This window comes from Danio rerio, chromosome 23 (assembly GCF_049306965.1).
Source record: "Danio rerio strain Tuebingen ecotype United States chromosome 23, GRCz12tu, whole genome shotgun sequence".
Lineage (NCBI taxonomy): Eukaryota > Metazoa > Chordata > Actinopteri > Cypriniformes > Danionidae > Danio > Danio rerio.
In genome coordinates, this window is record NC_133198.1 from 49,552,501 (window position 1) to 49,573,060 (window position 20,560).

The window sequence follows — 20,560 nt, forward strand, 5'->3', positions numbered from 1 at the left end:
AACATAAACACACTCTCTTACCCCACACACTTACACACAATTACACACACACACACACACACACACACACAGACACACACACACAGACACACACACACACACACTTAAGACACACACAACATAAACACACTCTCTTACCCCACACACTTACAAACAATTACACACACACACACACACACACACAACATAAACACACTCTCTTACCCCACACACTTACACACACACACAAACCCTCACTTCGACACACACACGCAAACTCTCTTACTTTCACACATGATCCACAGACACAAACACACACTCTCTCTCTCTCACACACACACAGACACACTCATGCATGCTCACTCAAAATTTTACACCACTCAGACAAACTAAAATGTGCACACACACACACTTACTTAACACACAAACACATACTATTAACACACACCACAGACATATACGCACTCATAACACAAACACACACTCTTTCTACTACACTGTCACTGCGGATGGTCTATATCTGGTCGTGTGTGTGTGTGTGTGTGTGTGTGTGTCAGGTCTACAGGACAGGAGTACGCACTGAAGATCATAGATAAGGCCAAGTGCAGTGGAAAGGTACAAGATTTAATCTTTCTGTCTCTATAATCCCCGAGTGAAGCATGAGGTAGTGTAACTGCAATCGCAGCATGATTATCAAATATATATATTGCATTTATGCATTTGGCAGACACTTTTCTTTAAATTTGGTCAATAAACTATTTTCCATCTTACTGACGCTGAACTAAGTGTTCGCACACTGATTGGCTGAATGTGCCTCTCACTGTTTGATTGGTGTCGACAGGAGCATCTGATAGCCAATGAGGTGTCGATACTGCGCAGAGTTCGCCACCCCAGCATCATTATGCTAATAGAGGAGCTGGACACGCCCACTGAGCTTTACTTGGTCATGGAGTTGGTCAAGGTCAGTCAGTGTACAATAAACACTAGTAATGATGACTATATAAACATCTTCACCAACATATTCTGATCTGCCTCTGAATGAATCATTTGAGTCAATGATTCAGTGAATGTTTAACTGGGACAATAACTTGCTTCATTTCTGAATGAATCAGCTGTTTAGAATGAATCATTTGAGTCAGTGATTTAGCAGAGCTTTTTTAATCAAAATGACTTCCTTTCTGAATGAATCGGCTTTTTTGAACAAATCATTTGAGTCAATGATTCAGCAATACTTTTAGAATCACATGCTTCATTTCTGAATGAATCAGCTGTTTTTAATGAATCATTTGAGTCAATAATTCAGCAATACTTTTAGAATCACATGCTTCATTTCTGAATGAGTCAGCTGTTTTTAATGAATCATTTGAGTCAATGATTCAGCAATACTTTTAGAATCACATGCTTCATTTCTGAATGAATCAGCTGTTTTTAATGAATCATTTGAGTCAATGATTCAGCAATACTTTTAGAATCATGTCCTTCATTTCTGAATGAATCAGCTGTTTTTAATGAATCATTTGAGTCAATGATTCAGCAATACTTTTAGAATCATGTCCTTTATTTTTGAATGAATCAGCTGTTTTTAATGAATCATTTGAGTCAATGATTCAGCAATACTTTTAGAATCATGTCCTTCATTTCTGAATGAATCAGCTGTTTTGAATGAATCATTTGAGTCAATGATTCAGCAATACTTTTAGAATCATGTCCTTCAATTCTGAATGAATCAGCTGTTTTGAATGAATCATTTGAGTCAATGATTCAGCAATACTTTTAGAATCATGTCCTTCAATTCTGAATGAATCAGCTGTTTTGAATGAATTATTCAAGTCAGTGATTCAGCAAAGCATTAACTAAAGCAATCACTTAATTTCTGAATGAATCAGCTGTTTTGAATGAATCATTTGAGAAACTGATTCAGCTACTCTTTTACAATGACAATCGCTTGCTTCATTTCTAAATGAATCAGCTGTTTTGAATGAATCATTTTAGTCAGTGATTCAGCAACCCTTATTTTAATAATGCAATTAGAAATTAATTACTTTTGAAGTAACATAGCAAACACTGCACTCAATGTTATTTCCAAATACCTGTGTTTACACACTCCACACTACAATGACGATTAGTCCACAAATAGTGTCTAAATTTGATGAAAGAAGTTGCAAGAGTCTTATAGTTGCATTTCTGTGATGTTGGTGTTGTCTTTGTATGTGTAGTACGTTAAAGTGTGTGTGTTTGTGCAGGGTGGTGACCTGTTTGATGCCATTACTTGCTCCACCAAATACACAGAGCGAGACGCCAGTGCCATGCTGTTCAACCTGACCGGAGCGCTGCGATACCTGCACAGAATGAACATCGTACATCGAGATATTAAACCAGAGAACCTGCTGGTACACAAACACACACACACACACACACACACACACACACACAATTTAATTCTCATGCAGATGATTATGAACTGGTCGACTATGAATCAGTTACTGATTACAAATTACATGACCAAAATTGTAATCAATGATGAAAACATTTAGATTACTTTTATGGCAATTTAATTTGACTACTTTTGGATTAAATTTAGATTACTTTTATGACAATGCAATATAACTACATTTGGATTACATATAGATATTTTTGTGGCAATATAATCTGACTGCTTTTGGATTACATTTAGATTACTTTCATGCCAATTTAATCTGACTGCTTTTGGATTACATTTAGATTACTTTCATGCCAATTTAATATGACTGCTTTTGGATTACATTTAAATTACTTTTATGGCAATGCAATCTGACTACTTTTGGATTACATTTAAAATTCCTTTTATGGCTATTTATTCTGGCTACTTTTGGATTACATTTAGATGACTTTTTTGGCAATGCAATCTGACTACGTTTGGATTAAATTTAGATTACTTTTATGCCAATTTAATATGACTGCTTTTGGATTACATTTAAATTACTTTTATGGCAATGCAATCTGACTACTTTTGGATTACATTTAGATTACTTTTATGCCAATTTAATATGACTGCTTTTGGATTACATTTAAATTACTTTTATGGCAATGCAATCTGACTACTTTTGGATTACATTTAAATTCCCTTTATGGCAATGCAATCTGACTGCTTTTGGATTACATTTAGATTACTTTCATGCCAATTTAATATGACTACTTTTGGATTACATTTAGATTACTTTTATGGCAATGCAGTCTGACTATTTTTGGATTACATTTAGATTACTTTTATGGCTATTTATTCTGGCTACTTTTGGATTACATTTAGATTACTTTTATGCCAATTTAATCTGACTATTATTGGATTACATTTAGATTACTTTTATGGCAATGCAATCTGACTATTTTTGGATTACATTTAGATTACTTTTATGGCAATTTATTCTGGCTACTTTTGGATTACATTTAAATTACTTTTATGCCAATGCAATCTGACTACGTTTGGATTACATTTAGATGACTTTTTTGGCAATACAATATGACTACAACAATCTAAATACTTTTGGATTACATTTAGATTGTTTTTATGAGTGTAATCTGACAGCTTTTGGATTATATTTAGATTGCTGTTATGGCAATGCAATCTGACTACTGTTGGATTACATTTAGATTACTTTTATGGCAGCTTAACGTGACTGCTTTTGGATTACGTTTAGATTACCTTTATGGCAATTTAATCTGACTGTTGGATTACATTTAGATTACTTTTAATAGCAATGCAATCAGATTACAGTTAAATTACATTTAGATTACTTTGATGGCACTTTTTATTTTATTCAATCTGACTGCTTTTAGATTATATTAAAATTACTTCTGTGCTATGCCTTATTTGACGTTTTGAAGCAGGATAATGTTGTGATATTTTGACAAACAGAAAAAAAAATCTTAAAGTGCAATAGTGGACAGTTAATACTTCACAATACTCACACTAGTATAACTCGCTGTTAGTGTTTGCTGATAGTAACACTGAACAACACTACAGAGATTTTAAAACATAAAGTAAATTAAGTAAGCAGCAACATTACAAATTCAATATTGAAAACATGAAATTCACATCAATATCACTGCTACATGAAATATCTAATGTAAAAAACACTAGAAGTGCAGATTATTGAATTAATGCATACAGCAAACAATAAAAATCATTGCAAATGCCTTGACTCATGAATGTATACAAGCGGCAGGGCAATTATAATATATATATATATATACACAGTATAAACGTTCAAAAAGATAATAATTAGGTGAGTCAATTAAATTTAGTGCCGTTGTGCAAATAACATGTAACCATGTAATCAGATTACACTTAATTTTTTATTTATTACAAGTATTTTAAGAAGCTGTTTACTCAAATTAAGTACTGATTACATAATGCTGATTATATTTAATGAATTTCTAACCAGATCCATATACGTGTACGGTATGAACACATCTGTGTGTGTGTGTGTGTAGGTGTGCGAGTATCCGGATGGCACCAAGTCTCTGAAATTGGGGGATTTTGGTCTGGCTACAGTAGTGGAGGGTCCGCTGTACACCGTCTGCGGGACGCCAACTTACGTCGCTCCAGAGATTATCGCCGAGTCTGGGTAAAACCTGTCTGTGATAACTGAATATTAATATAAATGATCAATATAATGCTGTTAAGCTGGGTATGCTTGCTCCTGTTTACTCACAGGATGTTTTCTGCTCTGACAACATGTGATGTTTTATCTGACAATAACTGAACACCTTAGAACCTCATCAGCCAATCAGAGTCAAGCATTCAACACTGGAGAATACAATATACAGTTTAAAGTGTGTAGTTAAGTGACTGCGTGTGTGTGTTTCAGGTACGGGCTGAAGGTGGACATCTGGGCGGCGGGTGTGATCACGTATATCCTGCTGTGTGGTTTTCCACCATTCCGCAGCGAGAAGAACCAGCAGGAGGAGCTGTTCGAGCAGATCTTACTGGGAAAACTGGACTTCCCCTCCCCGTACTGGGACAATATCAGCGACTCGGCTAAGGTTGGCTAAACACTGAAGAAGAGGTTTATCAGCTGACGTCAGACCGACAGCTCACTGGGGCTCAATGTGTGTTTGCAGGATTTAATCGGGAAGATGCTGCAGGTGGATGTTGGAGATCGATACACAGCTGACGAGGTGCTGGAACACTGCTGGGTCAAGGTGAACACACACACACTCACTCACTTACACACAGATGTGCACACACACACTCAGCACTGACTCTGAACGTATGAATAAATGCTAACTCCTCTGCTTGTGTGTGTGTGTGTGTGTGTGTGAGCAGGACGAGACTGCGATGGACACTAATATGGTGTGTGAAATGGAAGACAGTGTTGAATCAGAAAACACACACAACAACACAGGAGCAGATGCTGAGGTAACACACAGACACACACACACATACACACACTCACACAAGCACTCGAACACACACACATATGCACACTCACACAAACACTCAGGCACATGTACTCTCACACAAACACTCACAGACTCACACAGACAAACACACACTCCATACATACAGATTAGGGCTGGGCGATACGGCAAAAAAAATCTGGATTTTTAAAAATGTTTGACCGAATTACGATTTCGTGTAACTACGATTACGATTTTGTGTAACTAGTCAACTTAAGACATTACAACAACATGACTGAAGTAACATTCTCTTTATAAGTAACTTGAAAACCATCTGGTTAAGGAACAGTGTATTTTTAATGGCCATGCCATACACATAAAGTGGTCAACGAGGTGTAAATAAATGTAAAACAAATTCACAAGCTAAATAGCATCGCTGAAGATTTCAAATATATATATATATTTGTGTAAATATTGCAGTTGCAGGAATACAGAGGTATTTTTTGCGAGTTTTGCTGAGCTTGTGAAAGATTGGCTGACTGAACATGGAAACTGTAGAGCCTAATTTAACCCTATGCGTGAAGTTGTGGACGTACAGCAGGAGCAAATAAAAGCACAAGGGGCCTCATGTATCAATGCTGCGTACGCACAAAAACATTGCGTACGCCAGGTTTCACGCTCAGAATAGCTCACGTTTGGATTTACTAACGATGAACTGAACGTGGGAATGTGCGCAGCTTCACGGCAGCTTCATGGCTGGCGTACGCACATTTTTTGTGCGTGTCTGTTTTATTTCCATTGGCGACTCCTAGAGGCAGTTGTGTTAAATTCTTCTCTACAAAGTGTCTGAGCCTTGCAATGGCAGCTGTATGAGACGGGTTCATCTAGCAGGTATATAAGGTTTCCATACCATACAGTTGACCAGCTAAACATTAAAGCACAATTTGCAGCGGTCGCCTGTTTTCCCAATGTAATCTGAGCGATCTACTGCACACACACTGCTATAAAGACACTATCTGAAGATTTGCATGCGTAAAACAGAAACATTTCCATTCAATAAATGTGCAAATAAAATATGATGCACAGACTTATTAATGATTCCTACTTGTCTTTCTCGTGATGAAGAGTTGGCAAAATCTGATATGTAGCGGGGGAAAAGAAGAAAGAGTTCATCAGATGCTGGATTTGAACCGAGTTCATGCTCGAACGTGTCAAAACATGATATCCTGTGTCTTACGAGCTGCGCCACTGAGACTGTTAAAAATACTGCAATATTTTACACCTATAAATCGCACTATTTCTTTTTTAATGCACTCAGTGCGATGTTCAGACCCAGCTGTGTTAACCGCATCAGCTAAACTCTCCCACTCTATTTTTTTCTTTTGTTGTTAATTCCGGAGAACAAACTTGCAAATAACACCGCTTTTCTCCGGTCTACCTCTGAAAGCAGCACCTCCAATTCACATTCTGTTCAAAGTTTCTCTTTTTGCTTGCTTTTGCCGTTGCTTTTTCGTTGGGTTTTGCCAAAGTAGAGTCATTAGCATATTCATACGGGGGAGGAGGCAGGGAGGGGTTTTGCGCTCGTGCATGTTGCGCTCAGTTTCACGTTCATTCGGATGTACAAAAGAATATGCGTGAGATTCGGCGTACGCAGTGTTTCATACATCTGAATTTTTTTATGCGTACGCACATGTACAGCTCTGTGTGCGTACGCAATGTTTTAGTATGATTTCCACGCAAGTCTTCGTACATGAGGCCCCAGATGTGTGTCTAATATAAAATCACATATTTATTCTATTTTTCTTTTTTCCCCCTTTTAAATACCGATCATTTGATGCGCTTTGCACCACTCTCTGTGTTATGCTGCCTGATCTGGGTTTCAACTAGGTCCGCTAAATAACGTCATGGAGGGCGGCTACTTTCATTTTCACTGCTACCGTCCCTCACCTCTGCTCGTGTTCAAATCAAAATATCGGCGCGGTTTATCACATGAGGTTTTTACGTCCTTCATACATGTTTTAGATCAAGTTTATCGACTTGATGAGGGAATATGTCTTGACAATCCACACAGACGTGACTCAGTGGGATTTTGCATGTTGCATTAGTCTGAATGTAAATCCTCTCGCAGTGCTGCAGTAGTGTGTGAGAGTGGACCAAAGCTCGTTTGATGCAAAGGTATTAACAGAAGAAAAATACACAACTGAAGACACTTAAATGCTTGTATTTGCAGCAGCTCTGCGATGCATGCCCACAACTTCATGCATTGGGTTAAATTAGGCAGTCCAGTCTCTGTGTTCAGTCCGTCACTACCATGATTGAATCCCAGACAGGCAGTCAGGCAGCATAATACAGAGAGTGAACCAAAGCGGTGCAATTATATTTAATATTTTTATTAAAAAATAGTGATACCTCAATTTAATAAAAAATTTAATCGTCTTAAAACGTAAATTCAAATTAATCATAAAAATTGCCCAGCCCTACCTTTACCACATAGTCCAATAGAGTCCACTGCATCCTATTAATGCATTTTTGTTTGCGTAGATTAATATCATTTCATTTGCTTTCAACTATTTATATTATATGCATTTAGCGGCAGTCAAATATAAATACTCGGATAACGGCATGGACCCGAATTCACCATCAAATCCTGTCCTGCACCGCACTGTTGCATCAAGTCTTGTTGAAATAATTTCTGTCTCAGCGCCTTTTTAACTGGTAGAGCGCAGTGATTTGCATTGCTTTGAATTGTTTTCAAAGATAAAACATAATGCAAGTCGACTATTAAATAAATAAATAAAAATCTGCCAAAAGGTTATTAAAAACACTTAGAAAAATAAGCCAACATAACACTGCCGTGCCCCCATGTGATCGCGTATCAGCGATCTTACATCTTACAATCTGAAAATTTCGTACATCGCCCAACACTAACAAACACTCACTCTCATACACACTTACACATATGCAAACACACACATACAAACACACTCATATACACACCCTAACTCACACATACACACCATCACACTCTCTCTCTAATTGGCTCAAGCTGACAGTGTGTTGTTTCCTCTGTTACAGGTGGATCATCTCCATGGTAAGGCCATATGATTATCTGAATATCGATGTGAAAACATGAGTATTATTAATTAATAATTAAATATAGATGTGAATGGAAGGGTTAACAGCTGAAGTGAGGATTTCCTCATGTGTTTGCGTGTAGATCAAAGCTGGCAGTAGTTTGATGAATCTCTCCGGAGGCGCAGAAGAACAGAAACCCTGAAGACCACCACAAACCTCAACAACAACACTGAGACCAGACCAGACCAGACCAGACCGGCATCTCTCCGTATCTGTCATCATTCTGCATCCATACACAGAATTTCCAAATGCATCACGATTCGCTCTTTTGAATGGGTTGAGCTTAGTTTTCAACACCAGATGGCGCTGTTCACTCTAGATCAACCGCTGAGCTCTGCTTTCCCGGTGGTCAGTAAGCCAATATTTTATTACATCACATTTTCTACATTGATGGATGAGTGACCGCACGGGCATTGCCGACAAAGAGTGTGTGTTTGTGTGCATGGAGATGTATTATCCACCCTCCCTGTTAAACTTGATCTAATCCATGTCCTGAAACAGCCCCTCTCCTGCTTTCACTGCTCATACTGACGGAGGGAGCGATTCGTTTGTGAATGAATCTCCGTTATGAACGACTCGTTCACTTAGCTGACAATAATACACGTTTCTGGCACTGCAGTGTCTTGTTGTAATGTAATTTCATTCAACACAACTAGCATAAGCCTGGTATTTAGTGTGAGTTGGTGCAACTTTCCCTTATGGTCAGTGCAGTAAGAGACTGTATCGTCATCAATAACGTTACTTGTTGAGCACAAGAGTTCATAACATAGAAAAGCGTAAAAAACTAAATCTTACCTATAAAATGTTCTGCCTTGGTGCTTTTGCTTTCTTTCTTTGCTCGTTACTACACTCGTACACAGCACTAAAGTCCAGCATCTTCACACTGGCACATTGTCTTCAATGCCATTTGTCCCAAGAGCACTGTACAAATGTGGCGGCGCTACTGACGCATGCTCAGGGTCCGTATGTGATATCTAGTGTATATATCTATGCTACAGCGCCATCTGTTGTTAAACACGAGCCTTGAGAGCCACATACGATTTAAAAACTAGCCTACAGCGCCATCTGCTGTTAAACAGAAGCCTACAGCGCCATCTGCTGTTAAACACGAGCCTTGAGAGCCACATACGATTTAAAAACTAGCCTACAGCGCCATCTGCTGTTAAACAGAAGCCTACAGCGCCATCTGCTGTTAAACACGAGCCTTGAGAGCCACATACGATTTAAAAACTAGCCTACAGCGCCATCTGCTGTTAAAACAGACGCCTACAGCGCCATCTGCTGTTAAACACGAGCCTTGAGAGCCACATACGGTTTAAAAACTAGCCTACAGCGCCATCTGTTGTTAAACACGAGCCTTGAGAGCCACATACGATTTATAAACTAGCCTACAGCGCCATCTGCTGTTAAACACGAGCCTTGAGAGCCACATACGATTTATAAACTAGCCTACAGCACCATCTGCTGTTAAACACGAGCCTTGAGAGCCACATACGATTTAAAAACTAGCCTACAGCGCCATCTGCTGTTAAATGCTAGCCTTGAGAGCCACATACTGTTTAAAAACTAGCCTGGAGTGCCATCTACCATCCATTCCAGAGTGAATTATAATGTAAATTCTGGAAATTTAAGAAAGGATCCATTAATTGTGATGCATCCATTTCTCATCGCAGCCCTCCAGTTTTGTCGACCACATCAGTATTACTTGCAGTCCTCGTATTGTAGTATTACTGAGATTCTGAAAGTTGCATTAAAAAGGAGAAATAAGTAGAAAGGATATCCTTTTAGACAAAACTGAAACAAAACAGCACTACTGTGCCAATCTTAATGGAGCTGGATGTTTGTTTTGGACAGTCTGACTGAATGTAATCTACAATGTTTATCCTGCTCAATAGGGTATATGCTGAAGTATGCTAATAGGACTTTTAATTTGTCCGTAACCTGGGTTAAACGCTTCCGGTGAACTGAAGGCCATTGCAAAATCGACACCTTTAAGGTCTGTTTTCTAAAAAATCAGCGATCTCCACTGGCTGAGTGATATCTGATATAAAGTGGGTCTCAGATTGTAGAAGAAGCACTGCATTACATTACATTTCCCCCGCCGTGTCTTTATAATATGAGCATTTATTTTACCCCAGTATATTCAATAGAGCTTCTGTGACAGCCTGCCGATTCTGATGGGCGCGTGCGAGTAACTGACTTACGCTTGAGCTACTAAATGAATGCCAAAGTCTATTTAACTGAATATATTTTAATGACTTTACAACATCAATGCTGTAATAGGAACCGTATAAAATGAAAAAAAAGGTCACCGGATGTTTATCAGTATGGGAACAACACTAGCTCAGCATATACCCTATTGTGTGCAATCTGATTCCAGATTTTGAACATTTTATGAATTGTAAACACTGCAATTTGATTTTCATATTTACGCATGCATCTATATGTTACAGACTGAAAACAGTAAACAAATAGACAAAAATGGGTTGTTTAGCAATTATTAGTAATTTAAGAATGTCCCATTTTTTCTAAATTACGTCCAATATTGTGATAAATCAGATGAAACTGAGGGTGCTTTCACACCTAGACTGTTGTTTAGGATTGTGGTGCATTTCCCAAGCTAGCGCGGTTTGTTTGGCATATGTGAATCCAGTAATCGCGCTCAGATCCACGCTAAAACAATCAGTCTGAGAGCGGATTGATTGTGAAAAAGTGATATGATCCGAACCAGGCTTTATCAGGCTAGAGTATTCCGGATATGTAATAGGCATATGGCTATATGAAGAGAGAATTAGGAGTAGGGCGGGATGTCATTCCTACCGATAAATATGCGTTTCATGTCAAATACAAAAGTGAAAGCATCTCAATTATTAACGAGAGCTGTTTATCCATTAGGAAATCTGACCGAAGAGCAGGCTTGGTTTATTTACATTTACATTTAGTCATTTAGCAGACGCTTTTATCCAAAGGGACTTACAAATGAGGACAAGGAAGCAATTTACACAACTATAAGAGCAACAATGAAGAAGTGCTATAGTCAAGTTTCAGGTGCGTAAAGTGCAAGAAGCAAAACATTAGTAATTTTTTTTTTTGTACAATTAACGGTAGAGACGGAGAGGCAATGGCAGATTAGGAAGTGAAGTGGAGATTAAATAGTTGAGTTTTTAGTGGTTTCTTGAAAACAGCGAGTGACTCTGCCATCCTGATGCAGTTAGGAAGTTCATTCCACCAACTGGGCAGTTTGAATGCGAGAGTTCGGGAAACGCAAGTTTCTGGAGGACACATACATCTGCTGAAGTGAGAGCCGATAAGAAGGAGCAAAGCCAGAAGTCACTTTGTAGGCAAACATCAGAGCTTTGAATTTGATGCGAGCAGCAACTGGCAGCCAGTGCAAACGGATGAGCAGCGGAGTGACATGTGCTCTTTTAGCTTCATTAAAGACCACTCGTGCTGCTGCGTTCTGAAGAGGCTTGATAGAGTTAGCTGAAGCCCGGCTAGTAGAGAGTTGCAGTAATCCAGTCTGGAGAGAACAAGAGCTTGAACAAGGAGTTGAGCTGCATGTTCAGATAGGAAGGGTCGGACCTTTCTGATGTTATAGAGTGAGAATCTGCACGATCGAGCAGTTCTAGAAATGTGCTCAGAGAAGTTTAGTTGGTCATCAATCGTTACTCCAAGACTTTTCACCATGTTGTATGCAGTAATGGTTGCCCCGTCCATCTGGATTGAAAAGTTATGATGTAGAGTCGAGTTGGCAGAAACTTCAAGCATTTCTGTTTTCGTAAGGTTAAGCTGAAGATGATGATCTTTCATCCAGTGTGAAATGTCCAACAGGCAGGCTGAGATGCGAGCTGGAACCGAGAGATCATCAGGGTAAAAAGAGAGGTATAGCTGGGTATCATCAGCATAGCAGTGGTAGGAGAATCCATGTTTCTGGATGACTGATCCTAAAGATGTCGTGTAGATGAAGAAGAGACGTGGCCCAAGAACAGAGCCCTGTTATTTCTCTCTATAATGTAAAGCCTATAATGCGTAAGGATAAATAAGGACGTATGACAGCTGAGCGGGACTCAATATAAAAATAAACCGTGAAACTCTGACCAATGTGAGGAGAGTTTACTCGCACATGACTTGTTTTAGCTCTAACTAAAACGGTGCGTTTAGAATCGTTGCCGTGTGAAAGAGAACTGCACCAAGAACAAAAATAAACATTGTGACAATTTTAATATCCGTTTCGGAACAAAAGAATCGATCCACAGGTGTGAGCGCACCCTGAGGTGTTTATATGAATGTTTCCAGCTCCTCAATAACAGATCATTTAGGTGCAAATACACAATATCCTCTGGTGATTTCAGAATCGCGATGTGTATTTTCTTGTTTTCTGGTCTGGTTTGTACGCAGGGCTTCAACTAAACCAGCGACCTCAACTTTTCCTACACTGTTTTTTCTCTGTACATACATGTTGATGTTGTGTCTGATGCATCATTAGACTCTCATTTCAGACATTTGAGTGTTTGTAGCTGAAAGAAAAAAGCCTTCGAGACTGAAGCGAGAACTGAATTGTGTTGCTGGATGTTTCTTTACGTCTGATTTGTGTGACCAAATGTGTGTTAGAGCCTGATGATGTAGTGTTAAAACTTTGCTTTACACCAAAACTTAAGCCTTCAGCGAATGAGGATGTGTGTGTGTGTGTGTGTGTATGTGTGTGTTTATCTCTCCATGAATATGCCTCCTTTTTTTAGAAGAATTGTTGGTTTAATTTGATCTAAACGGTCGCTTGTGGTATTAATGGTAGTAACTTTTGTACATTTGGGGCAAGAAGCTCCTATTAATGATTCTAACGATGGATTTATTTCATGTTTTGTTTTGTATTGCAACAATACATCATGAGTAGCTGATAAAGAAGTCGCGAGTCCGAGTGTTTTTATTGAGTGTAAACGTGACCGAAATGAATTCGTCACGATTTAAAGTGTGAATCCACATTTTTGGTCAACAGAAATGTGAGAAATAAAACAAGATGTTGGTGAAGTTGTGAATGTGTGGTCATCTTACGTTTTTTGTATGGCAAAATTTAATGGTTGGAATGCGATCATGTCAAGGAGATCGGGATTTCAAGCGAGTGCGCCGTGACGCAAATATTTAACGGATTCAAAGGTTATTAATTTTTATTTGAAAGATCTGAGGTAAACTGCTACTGCGTCACAACAGAAAATGTCAGGTTAAATGGTATTCAAACTAACAATAATAACTGAATAAGGCACAAAATCAACAAGGTAACTGTTAGTATGTTGTTCTGCCACGATATCGCAACAGAAAATGTAAATAGAAACTTTATTGTCGATGCTTTGTCATTGATGAAAACTAAATTCAAAAACCCTGTCACCTGTAAATCCACATTTTTCATAAACAAAACGTGAAATATGAGACATGGTCAAAAATGGTCACTTCTACAATAATTTACAAGATCTTGAGTCTTACAAAACGCAAAAATTCATGGGATAAGTTTCTTAATTTTATTTGAAAGATCTGAGGTAAACAGCTGCTGCTTTACAGCAATAAATGTCATGTAAAATGGTATTTAAACGCACATTAAAGACTGAATAAGGCACAAAATCAACACTTGAGGTAATTGTTAGTATATTGTTCTGCCACGACATTGCAACAGAAAATGTAAATAGAAACTTTATTGTCGATGTTTTGTCACTAACGGAAAACAAAATTTTAATGTGAAAAATACCTTGTGTCGCCGTCATTTGTAAATCCACTTTTTTTTCATCAACAAAACGTGTAATATGAGACATGGATAGAAAATGGTCACATCCATGATAATTTACGAGATCGTGAATTTCAAGCGAGTTTCACGAAATGCAAACATTTATGGCATAAGTTTATTAATTTTATTTAAAAGATCTGAGGAAAACTGCTGCTGCTTTACAGCAATAAATGTCACGTAAAATGGTATTTAAACGCACATTATTAGCATTATTATCACTGAATAAAACACATAATCATCATCTGAGCTGATTGTTGTCATGTTCTCCCAGGACAGCGCAATATAAACTTCGCTGCCGCTCATGGTTAGGACAAAACTTTAATTGTGGAAAAGTTACCTAGCAGGTTTTACAGTGTCACGTCATGTTTAAAGCCGCATTTTTGGTCAACAAATATGTGACAAATAATAGACTTGGAGGAGTTGTAAATGTGTGTACTCAGTCTTACCTTTATGCAGAGTTTTGTTATATTTTGTTATACACGCAAAAATGTATAGGATAAGTTTATAACTTTTATTTGAAAGATGTGAGGTAAACTGCTGCTGCTTTACAACAATTAAATGATACTCAAACTCACATTAATAATTGAATAAAGAACTAAATCTAAATTAACACTTGAGGTAACTGTTAGTATGCTGTTCTGCTGCAATATCGCAACAGAAACCATATATATAAACTTTATTATCGATGCTTTGAAAACAAATTTTTAGTGTGAAAAAACACCTTGTGTCGCCGTCACATGTAAATACACATTTTTCGTCAACAAAACGTGAAATATGATCCATGGGTGGAGTTGGGAATGTCAAATTACCTTTATCCGACAGATGAAAAAAACAGCTTAAACCAGCCTGGGCTGGTTGGTTGGTTTTAGCTGGTTGACCATCCTGGTTTTAGAGGGGTTTTGCCCATTTCTAGCCTGGTTTTAGCTTGTAAATGACCAGCCTGGTTTAAGCTGGACATTGCTGATTTTGGCTGGTCATCTTCCTGCCTGACCAGCTAAGACCAGGCTGGAAACCAGCGTGAAAATGGCCAAAACTCCTCTAAAACCAGGATGGTCAACCAGCTAAAACCAGTCAACCAGCCTGGTCTGGTTTAAGCTTTTTTTTAGTAGAGGAAAAACAGTCATTGATGAGTTTATTAATTTTATTTGAAAGATCTGAAGTAAACTGCTGCTGCTTTACGGCAATAAACGTCACGTAAAAGTTATTCAAACTATCATTAGTTGCATTTAACACTGAATAAAGCACATAATCAGCACCTGAGGTGACTGTTGTCATGTTCTGCTGTGACATCACAATATAAACTTAGCAGGTCGCTGTAGCTATGTTTCCATCCACCCATTTGCAAAATGCGCATAAAAAAATGGCGTTGATGGAAGCGCCATGATGCGCATAAATTTTGAAAATGCGCATAAAAAAACTTATGCGCCTTACTGGGTAGGATTCGCATTAAAAAAAGGTCATGTGATTTTGTTGAAGAGATCATGTGATGCTTAAAATGAGTGTATATAGATAAAACGTCAGGCTGAGCACATTATAAAACATCTGAAATGTTGTTTTGTCATTATAAAACGCCTTACCATTTCAGTATCAGTGTTGTTATATTATTAATGACCTCCAGAATCAAGAGTGCCTGTGCTCCGCGGCTGACACCTTCAAACGCCACTGCGCCCTGTCAGGATTGTCTTCTGAGGCGCATTCATTCAGAAAAGATTGATGCAGCTTCTCCTACTGCAGCAAATGCAGGTTTTACTGTTCATATTTGGCGCCAGTTAATCAGGAAGTGACGATTTTCTTCGCTTTGATTCGTTGGATGGAAACGCTGCTTCATTCGCACAACTTTTATGCGATAATGCGCATAAAGTTTATTCGCATTTTTGGATGGAAACTTAGCTAGTGATGGTTAGAACTCATTTTAATGATGTTTCACAGCGTCGCGCCACGTATAAATACACATTTTTGGTCAACAATATGAGACAAAATCTTCGACTTGTAGTTGAGAATGTGCGGTCAGTCTTAATTTGACGGTTGGAATTTTCGTGTTCACGAGATCGGGAATTTCGAGCGAGTGCCACGTGACGCAAATAGCAGAAAAGTTTATTCATTTTTATTTTTACAGTCTATAATTTTTATATTAAAGATCTGAGGTAAACTATTACTCTTTACAGCTAAAAATGTCACACAAAATGGAATTCAATCACTTTAGTAGCGTTTAACACGGAATAAAGCACCTCCTCAGCACCTGAAGTGATTATGCATTTAAATGTGGAAAGATGTCACAGCCTCGCGTCACGTGTAAATCAATATTTTTGGTCGACAAAATGTGATTAGTTAACCTTTATCTGACATTGGAGGAGTTGTGAATGTGTGGTCAGTTAGGCTTACCTTTATGAAGTTTGATGACGGTTGAAATTTAAAAATGCTGTTACGCTCACGGGAAGTATCACGTGACGCAAACATTACGTCATAACACTTTTTTTGTTTTAGGTGCGTTCGACTTCATGCAGCGCTGCGCAGATCGATCGAAATCTGTCTTAAAGCGGTGCATTCTGGTTAGAAATCTTGTCCGGATTGATGCTGCGCCGACGCCACGTGACTGTCACATGTGGCATCAAAGTACCGCGACAGCGCTCCGAGATCAGACGGCAAACTCAGACCGTGCAGCTTCTGAAGAGCGACTGCAGGAGCTCTGATGACGACACCGATATTACACGATTGGCCGAGTTCACCACATGACAACAAACACGTGTATTTCGGGTTTATAATTGGACAAATTCCGATTCAGAAGTTTTAAAACAAACAATTCACTTTTCACACCCTCTCTATCCTGTACACATCTTGCTAATTAAAAGACTACCAATATTTTACTGCAGTAATCATCTTTTGTTAAATAATCTGGTTATAAAGGTTAGCTTGTTTGCACAGGTTTATTTTTAACTTTTTTATAAAGACTATTTACTGCATTCATCTCCATGAACGATTTAAAGGATATATTTTAGTGTATATTTTAGTAAATAACCTAAATATGAACTCAAATAAGTCTTACAGACTTGAAATAAAATAATCATCATCATTGATCCTGCCACGTTAAAGCTCTCTTAACAAATTAAAGTAAAGAACTATTTTATTAAATTATTATAAAATGGTTTTATTATTATAATATAAATATATATTTTATTTCCTGTCTAGCAGTTTAAAGGCTACCTGCTCTTTCTGGGAAACTTCTACATCGCTCACTTATTTTACCTTTTGTTCTGTTCAACACAATCTTTTTGGATTAAAATGCTTTTTTGAAAATTCATTCATCATCCAAAATAATGTCATTTATTAAGACCTAATCAAAACACCTTGTTTTGCTTTTTACATGGGAAATTTTTATATCTATAAATGTACATATAGGCCTATGTAAACCCTTTTTTAGCAGATTCAAAGATTGATGTTTAACTCCTAGAATTTATGCTTATTGCTTTGTATTTAATAGACCTGTTCGTTTTTATGTTTATATTAACCTCTCATTTCCTCTTATTTCTCTCATGCATTTGTTATATATTTTATTCATAATTCTCTCTTATTGTTTAAAAAGGAACTACAGTTCGTAGAGACTGTATTCTGTTTTATTTGTAAATGTTTTGTTGTTATAAATAAAAATAACAAAAAAATAAATAAATATGATGACGCCATGTGATCGGTCATCATGACTGCAGCAACTTTGAGTCCCGAAGTGTCCAGCTGTCCGTCTTGACGGCTCCGTTTTCAACTCCGCCCCGCCTGCGCTCGGCTAATCTCGTTGATCACCGGCTGCAGCTGAGCTTCATGTCGAACGCACCTTTTGTTTTTTCTAAAGAGAAAATATCCAAATGTATAATGTAAAAATAGATAGCAATAAGAATGCTTTAATTTGATGAAAAGTGATAATATATATTTGTCACTATTTCTGTTTCAAATAATGCTGTTCTAAAACGCTGCTAGCAAATTAGCATCTAGTAAATCTGCTAGGATTTTTTTAAGCCCTGCTGAAAAATCCAGTTTTGGCTGGTTTTAGCTGGTTGACCAGGCTGAAGAGACTTTATTAAATATAACCCAAAACCTCCCAATGGTATTACCGATTGGAAAAAAAAATTGTTAAATTAAACATGTGACCATTTCCACTATTATAAAGATATAATTTACAAGTTATTTTAGACCCTAAAACAATTTATTACAATTCCAGAGATCCTTTATAATTATACATTTTTAATAATTCATTCATTCTCTTTTTAACTAAGTCCCTTTATTCATCAGGGGTCGCCACAGCGAAATGAACCGCCAACTATTCAAGCATGTTTTATGTAGCGGATGCTCTTCCAGCTGCAACTATGTACTGGGAAACACCCATACACACTCATACACTACAGCCAATGTAGTTGATCAGTTCCCCTATAGCGCATGTGTTTGGACTGTGGGGGAAATCGGAGCATCCGGAGGAAACCCACACCAACACGAAGAGATTTTGGATATTGAAATTTAAACAAATGTTGTGTTTGACTGTTCAAAAACAATAAAAACGACGATGACACACGATGTATCTGTAACTGATGAGTTTAATATGGGTTAAAACTCTGTAAACAAATTCATAAATCCACCCAGAGTGGAGTAACAGTGAGTACAGTACAGGAGATGCGCTAACTAGCATCGCAACGCTAACCTCGTTAAAGTTTATTACAGACAATTAAGACTACGTGTAGAAACGCTCATCATGCTGACGACACACACACACACACAAACACACGCACACACGCAAACACACACACACACACACACACACACACACACACACACACACACTTCACGACTCCTGCAGCAACTGGATGAAGTTTTTAGGAACTATTCCACGTTTCCCGCCAAATTCTCCCTGGAACCATTCAGCATCCATTTCCTCCAGATCACACACTATATCTCCTGCCTGCGCACACACATAACCAAACACATCAGACAAGTAAAGTTCAGAGACAAACTTTATGGTGGCTTAAGAAAGCCTGTTGTGAAAGTTTGAAGGCACAGAGAGAAAACTACATACATGTCAGCATGCTTCTGGTATGGATTGGCATGTTTCTCGCTAGGTGGTGGATAGGGGGTTCTAAGTGGTTGCTAAGGCATGCTAGGCGGTTGCTATGGTGTTGCTGGGTGGTTGCTAAGGTGTATCTAGGTAGTTGCTAGGGTATTCTGATTGGTTGCCAACGGTTGCCAAGGTGTTGTAAGGCGGTTGCTAGGTTGTTCTGAGTGGTTGCTAAGGCATTGCTAGGTGGTTGCTAGGGTGTTCTGAGTGGTTGCTAGGCGGTTGTTAGGGTGTTCTGAGTGGTCGCTAGGCGGTTGTTAAGGCATTAGTAGGGTGTTCTGAATAGTTGTTAAGGCGTTGCTAGGTTGTTCTAGGTGATTACTAAGATTTTTCGAGGCAGTTGTTAAGGTGTTCTGTGTGGTTGCTATGTGGTTGCAAAGGTGTTGCTAGGGGGTTGCTAATGTATTCTAGGTCGTTGCTAAGGTGTTGCTAGGGTGTTGTGTGGTTGCTAGGGGTTACTAAGGGATTTCTCTGTGGTTGCTAGGCATTGCTAGCTTGTAACTAAGGCATTGCTATGTGGTTGCTTGGTGTTGCTAGGTGGTTGCAAAGGCATAGCTAGGTGTTACTAAGGTGTTGCTAGGCGGTTGCTAAGGTTTAGGTTGTTGCTAAGGCATTACTAGGTGGTTGCTAAGTTCTAGGTCATTGCTAAGGTGTCGCTAGGTGGTTGCTAGGGTGTTCTGAGTGGTGGCAAGGCGGTTGCTAGGTGGTTTCTAAGGTGTTATGAGTAGTTTCTAGGCAGTTGCAAACGTAAGTTAGCATGGATTTAGTTTGATTTAGCATGTTGCTAGCATGTTTCTAGTATAAACTAGCATGTTGTTAGCATGAATTTAGTATGAATTAGCATGTTGCTAATATGATTAGTATGTTGTTAGTATGTTCTAGTATGGATTGGTATGTTAGTTTGTCCAATGTAAAATCAATGGCATTTTCTTCCAATGGAAGTCTATGGGACAGTTGCTAGGGTGCCGTTAGTGGTTGCTAGGGTGTGGCTAAAAAGTTGAAACATCATCAGTGATTGGCAGATTGGTAGTCTGAGTTAAATGAGCCCAACATTAATTGTGTATGACAGTCTGGTGCACAGTTATGTGGTCACAATGTTCGGTTTAATGTTAGGTCAATGGGAATTTTCCAAAATTTGTGGGTCAGTTTTCGGAAAACCGTAAGTCGAATCAGTTGGAAAAGATAAAGCAATACGAGTCAGACCA

The 20,560-nt window shown here is 38.3% G+C and overlaps 3 protein-coding genes across 4 annotated transcripts in view; 1 reads left to right on the forward strand and 2 right to left on the reverse strand.

Moving 5' to 3' along the window:
* Positions 1-13,526, forward strand: part of LOC100537554 (serine/threonine-protein kinase DCLK2-like) — a 40,331-nt gene extending 26,805 nt beyond the window's left edge. Inside the window, exons 8-17 of one of the 2 annotated variants that reach the window (XR_012398835.1) lie at positions 537-594; positions 821-940; positions 2,223-2,369; positions 4,450-4,583; positions 4,827-5,001; positions 5,080-5,160; positions 5,285-5,377; positions 8,434-8,449; positions 8,576-9,695; positions 9,979-13,526. Coding sequence is in view for 1 of the 2 variants with exons in the window: in XM_073939480.1 (XP_073795581.1) it covers positions 537-594; positions 821-940; positions 2,223-2,369; positions 4,450-4,583; positions 4,827-5,001; positions 5,080-5,160; positions 5,285-5,377; positions 8,434-8,449; positions 8,576-8,592 (841 nt within the window). In the remaining variant the exon portion in view is untranslated. Of the gene's footprint in view, positions 1-536; positions 595-820; positions 941-2,222; positions 2,370-4,449; positions 4,584-4,826; positions 5,002-5,079; positions 5,161-5,284; positions 5,378-8,433; positions 8,450-8,575 lie in introns of both variants that reach the window. The other variant, XM_073939480.1, reaches the window with a different exon arrangement.
* fhip1ab (FHF complex subunit HOOK interacting protein 1Ab) overlaps positions 1-20,560 on the reverse strand; it is a 446,377-nt gene that overhangs the window by 367,081 nt on the left and 58,736 nt on the right. The gene's annotated exons all lie outside the window — the stretch shown is intronic.
* wu:fy63c09 overlaps positions 1-20,560 on the reverse strand; it is a gene marked incomplete at its 3' end in the record, with an annotated part of 56,407 nt that overhangs the window by 7,570 nt on the left and 28,277 nt on the right. Inside the window, 1 exon segment of the mRNA NM_001128274.1 lies at positions 4,058-4,077.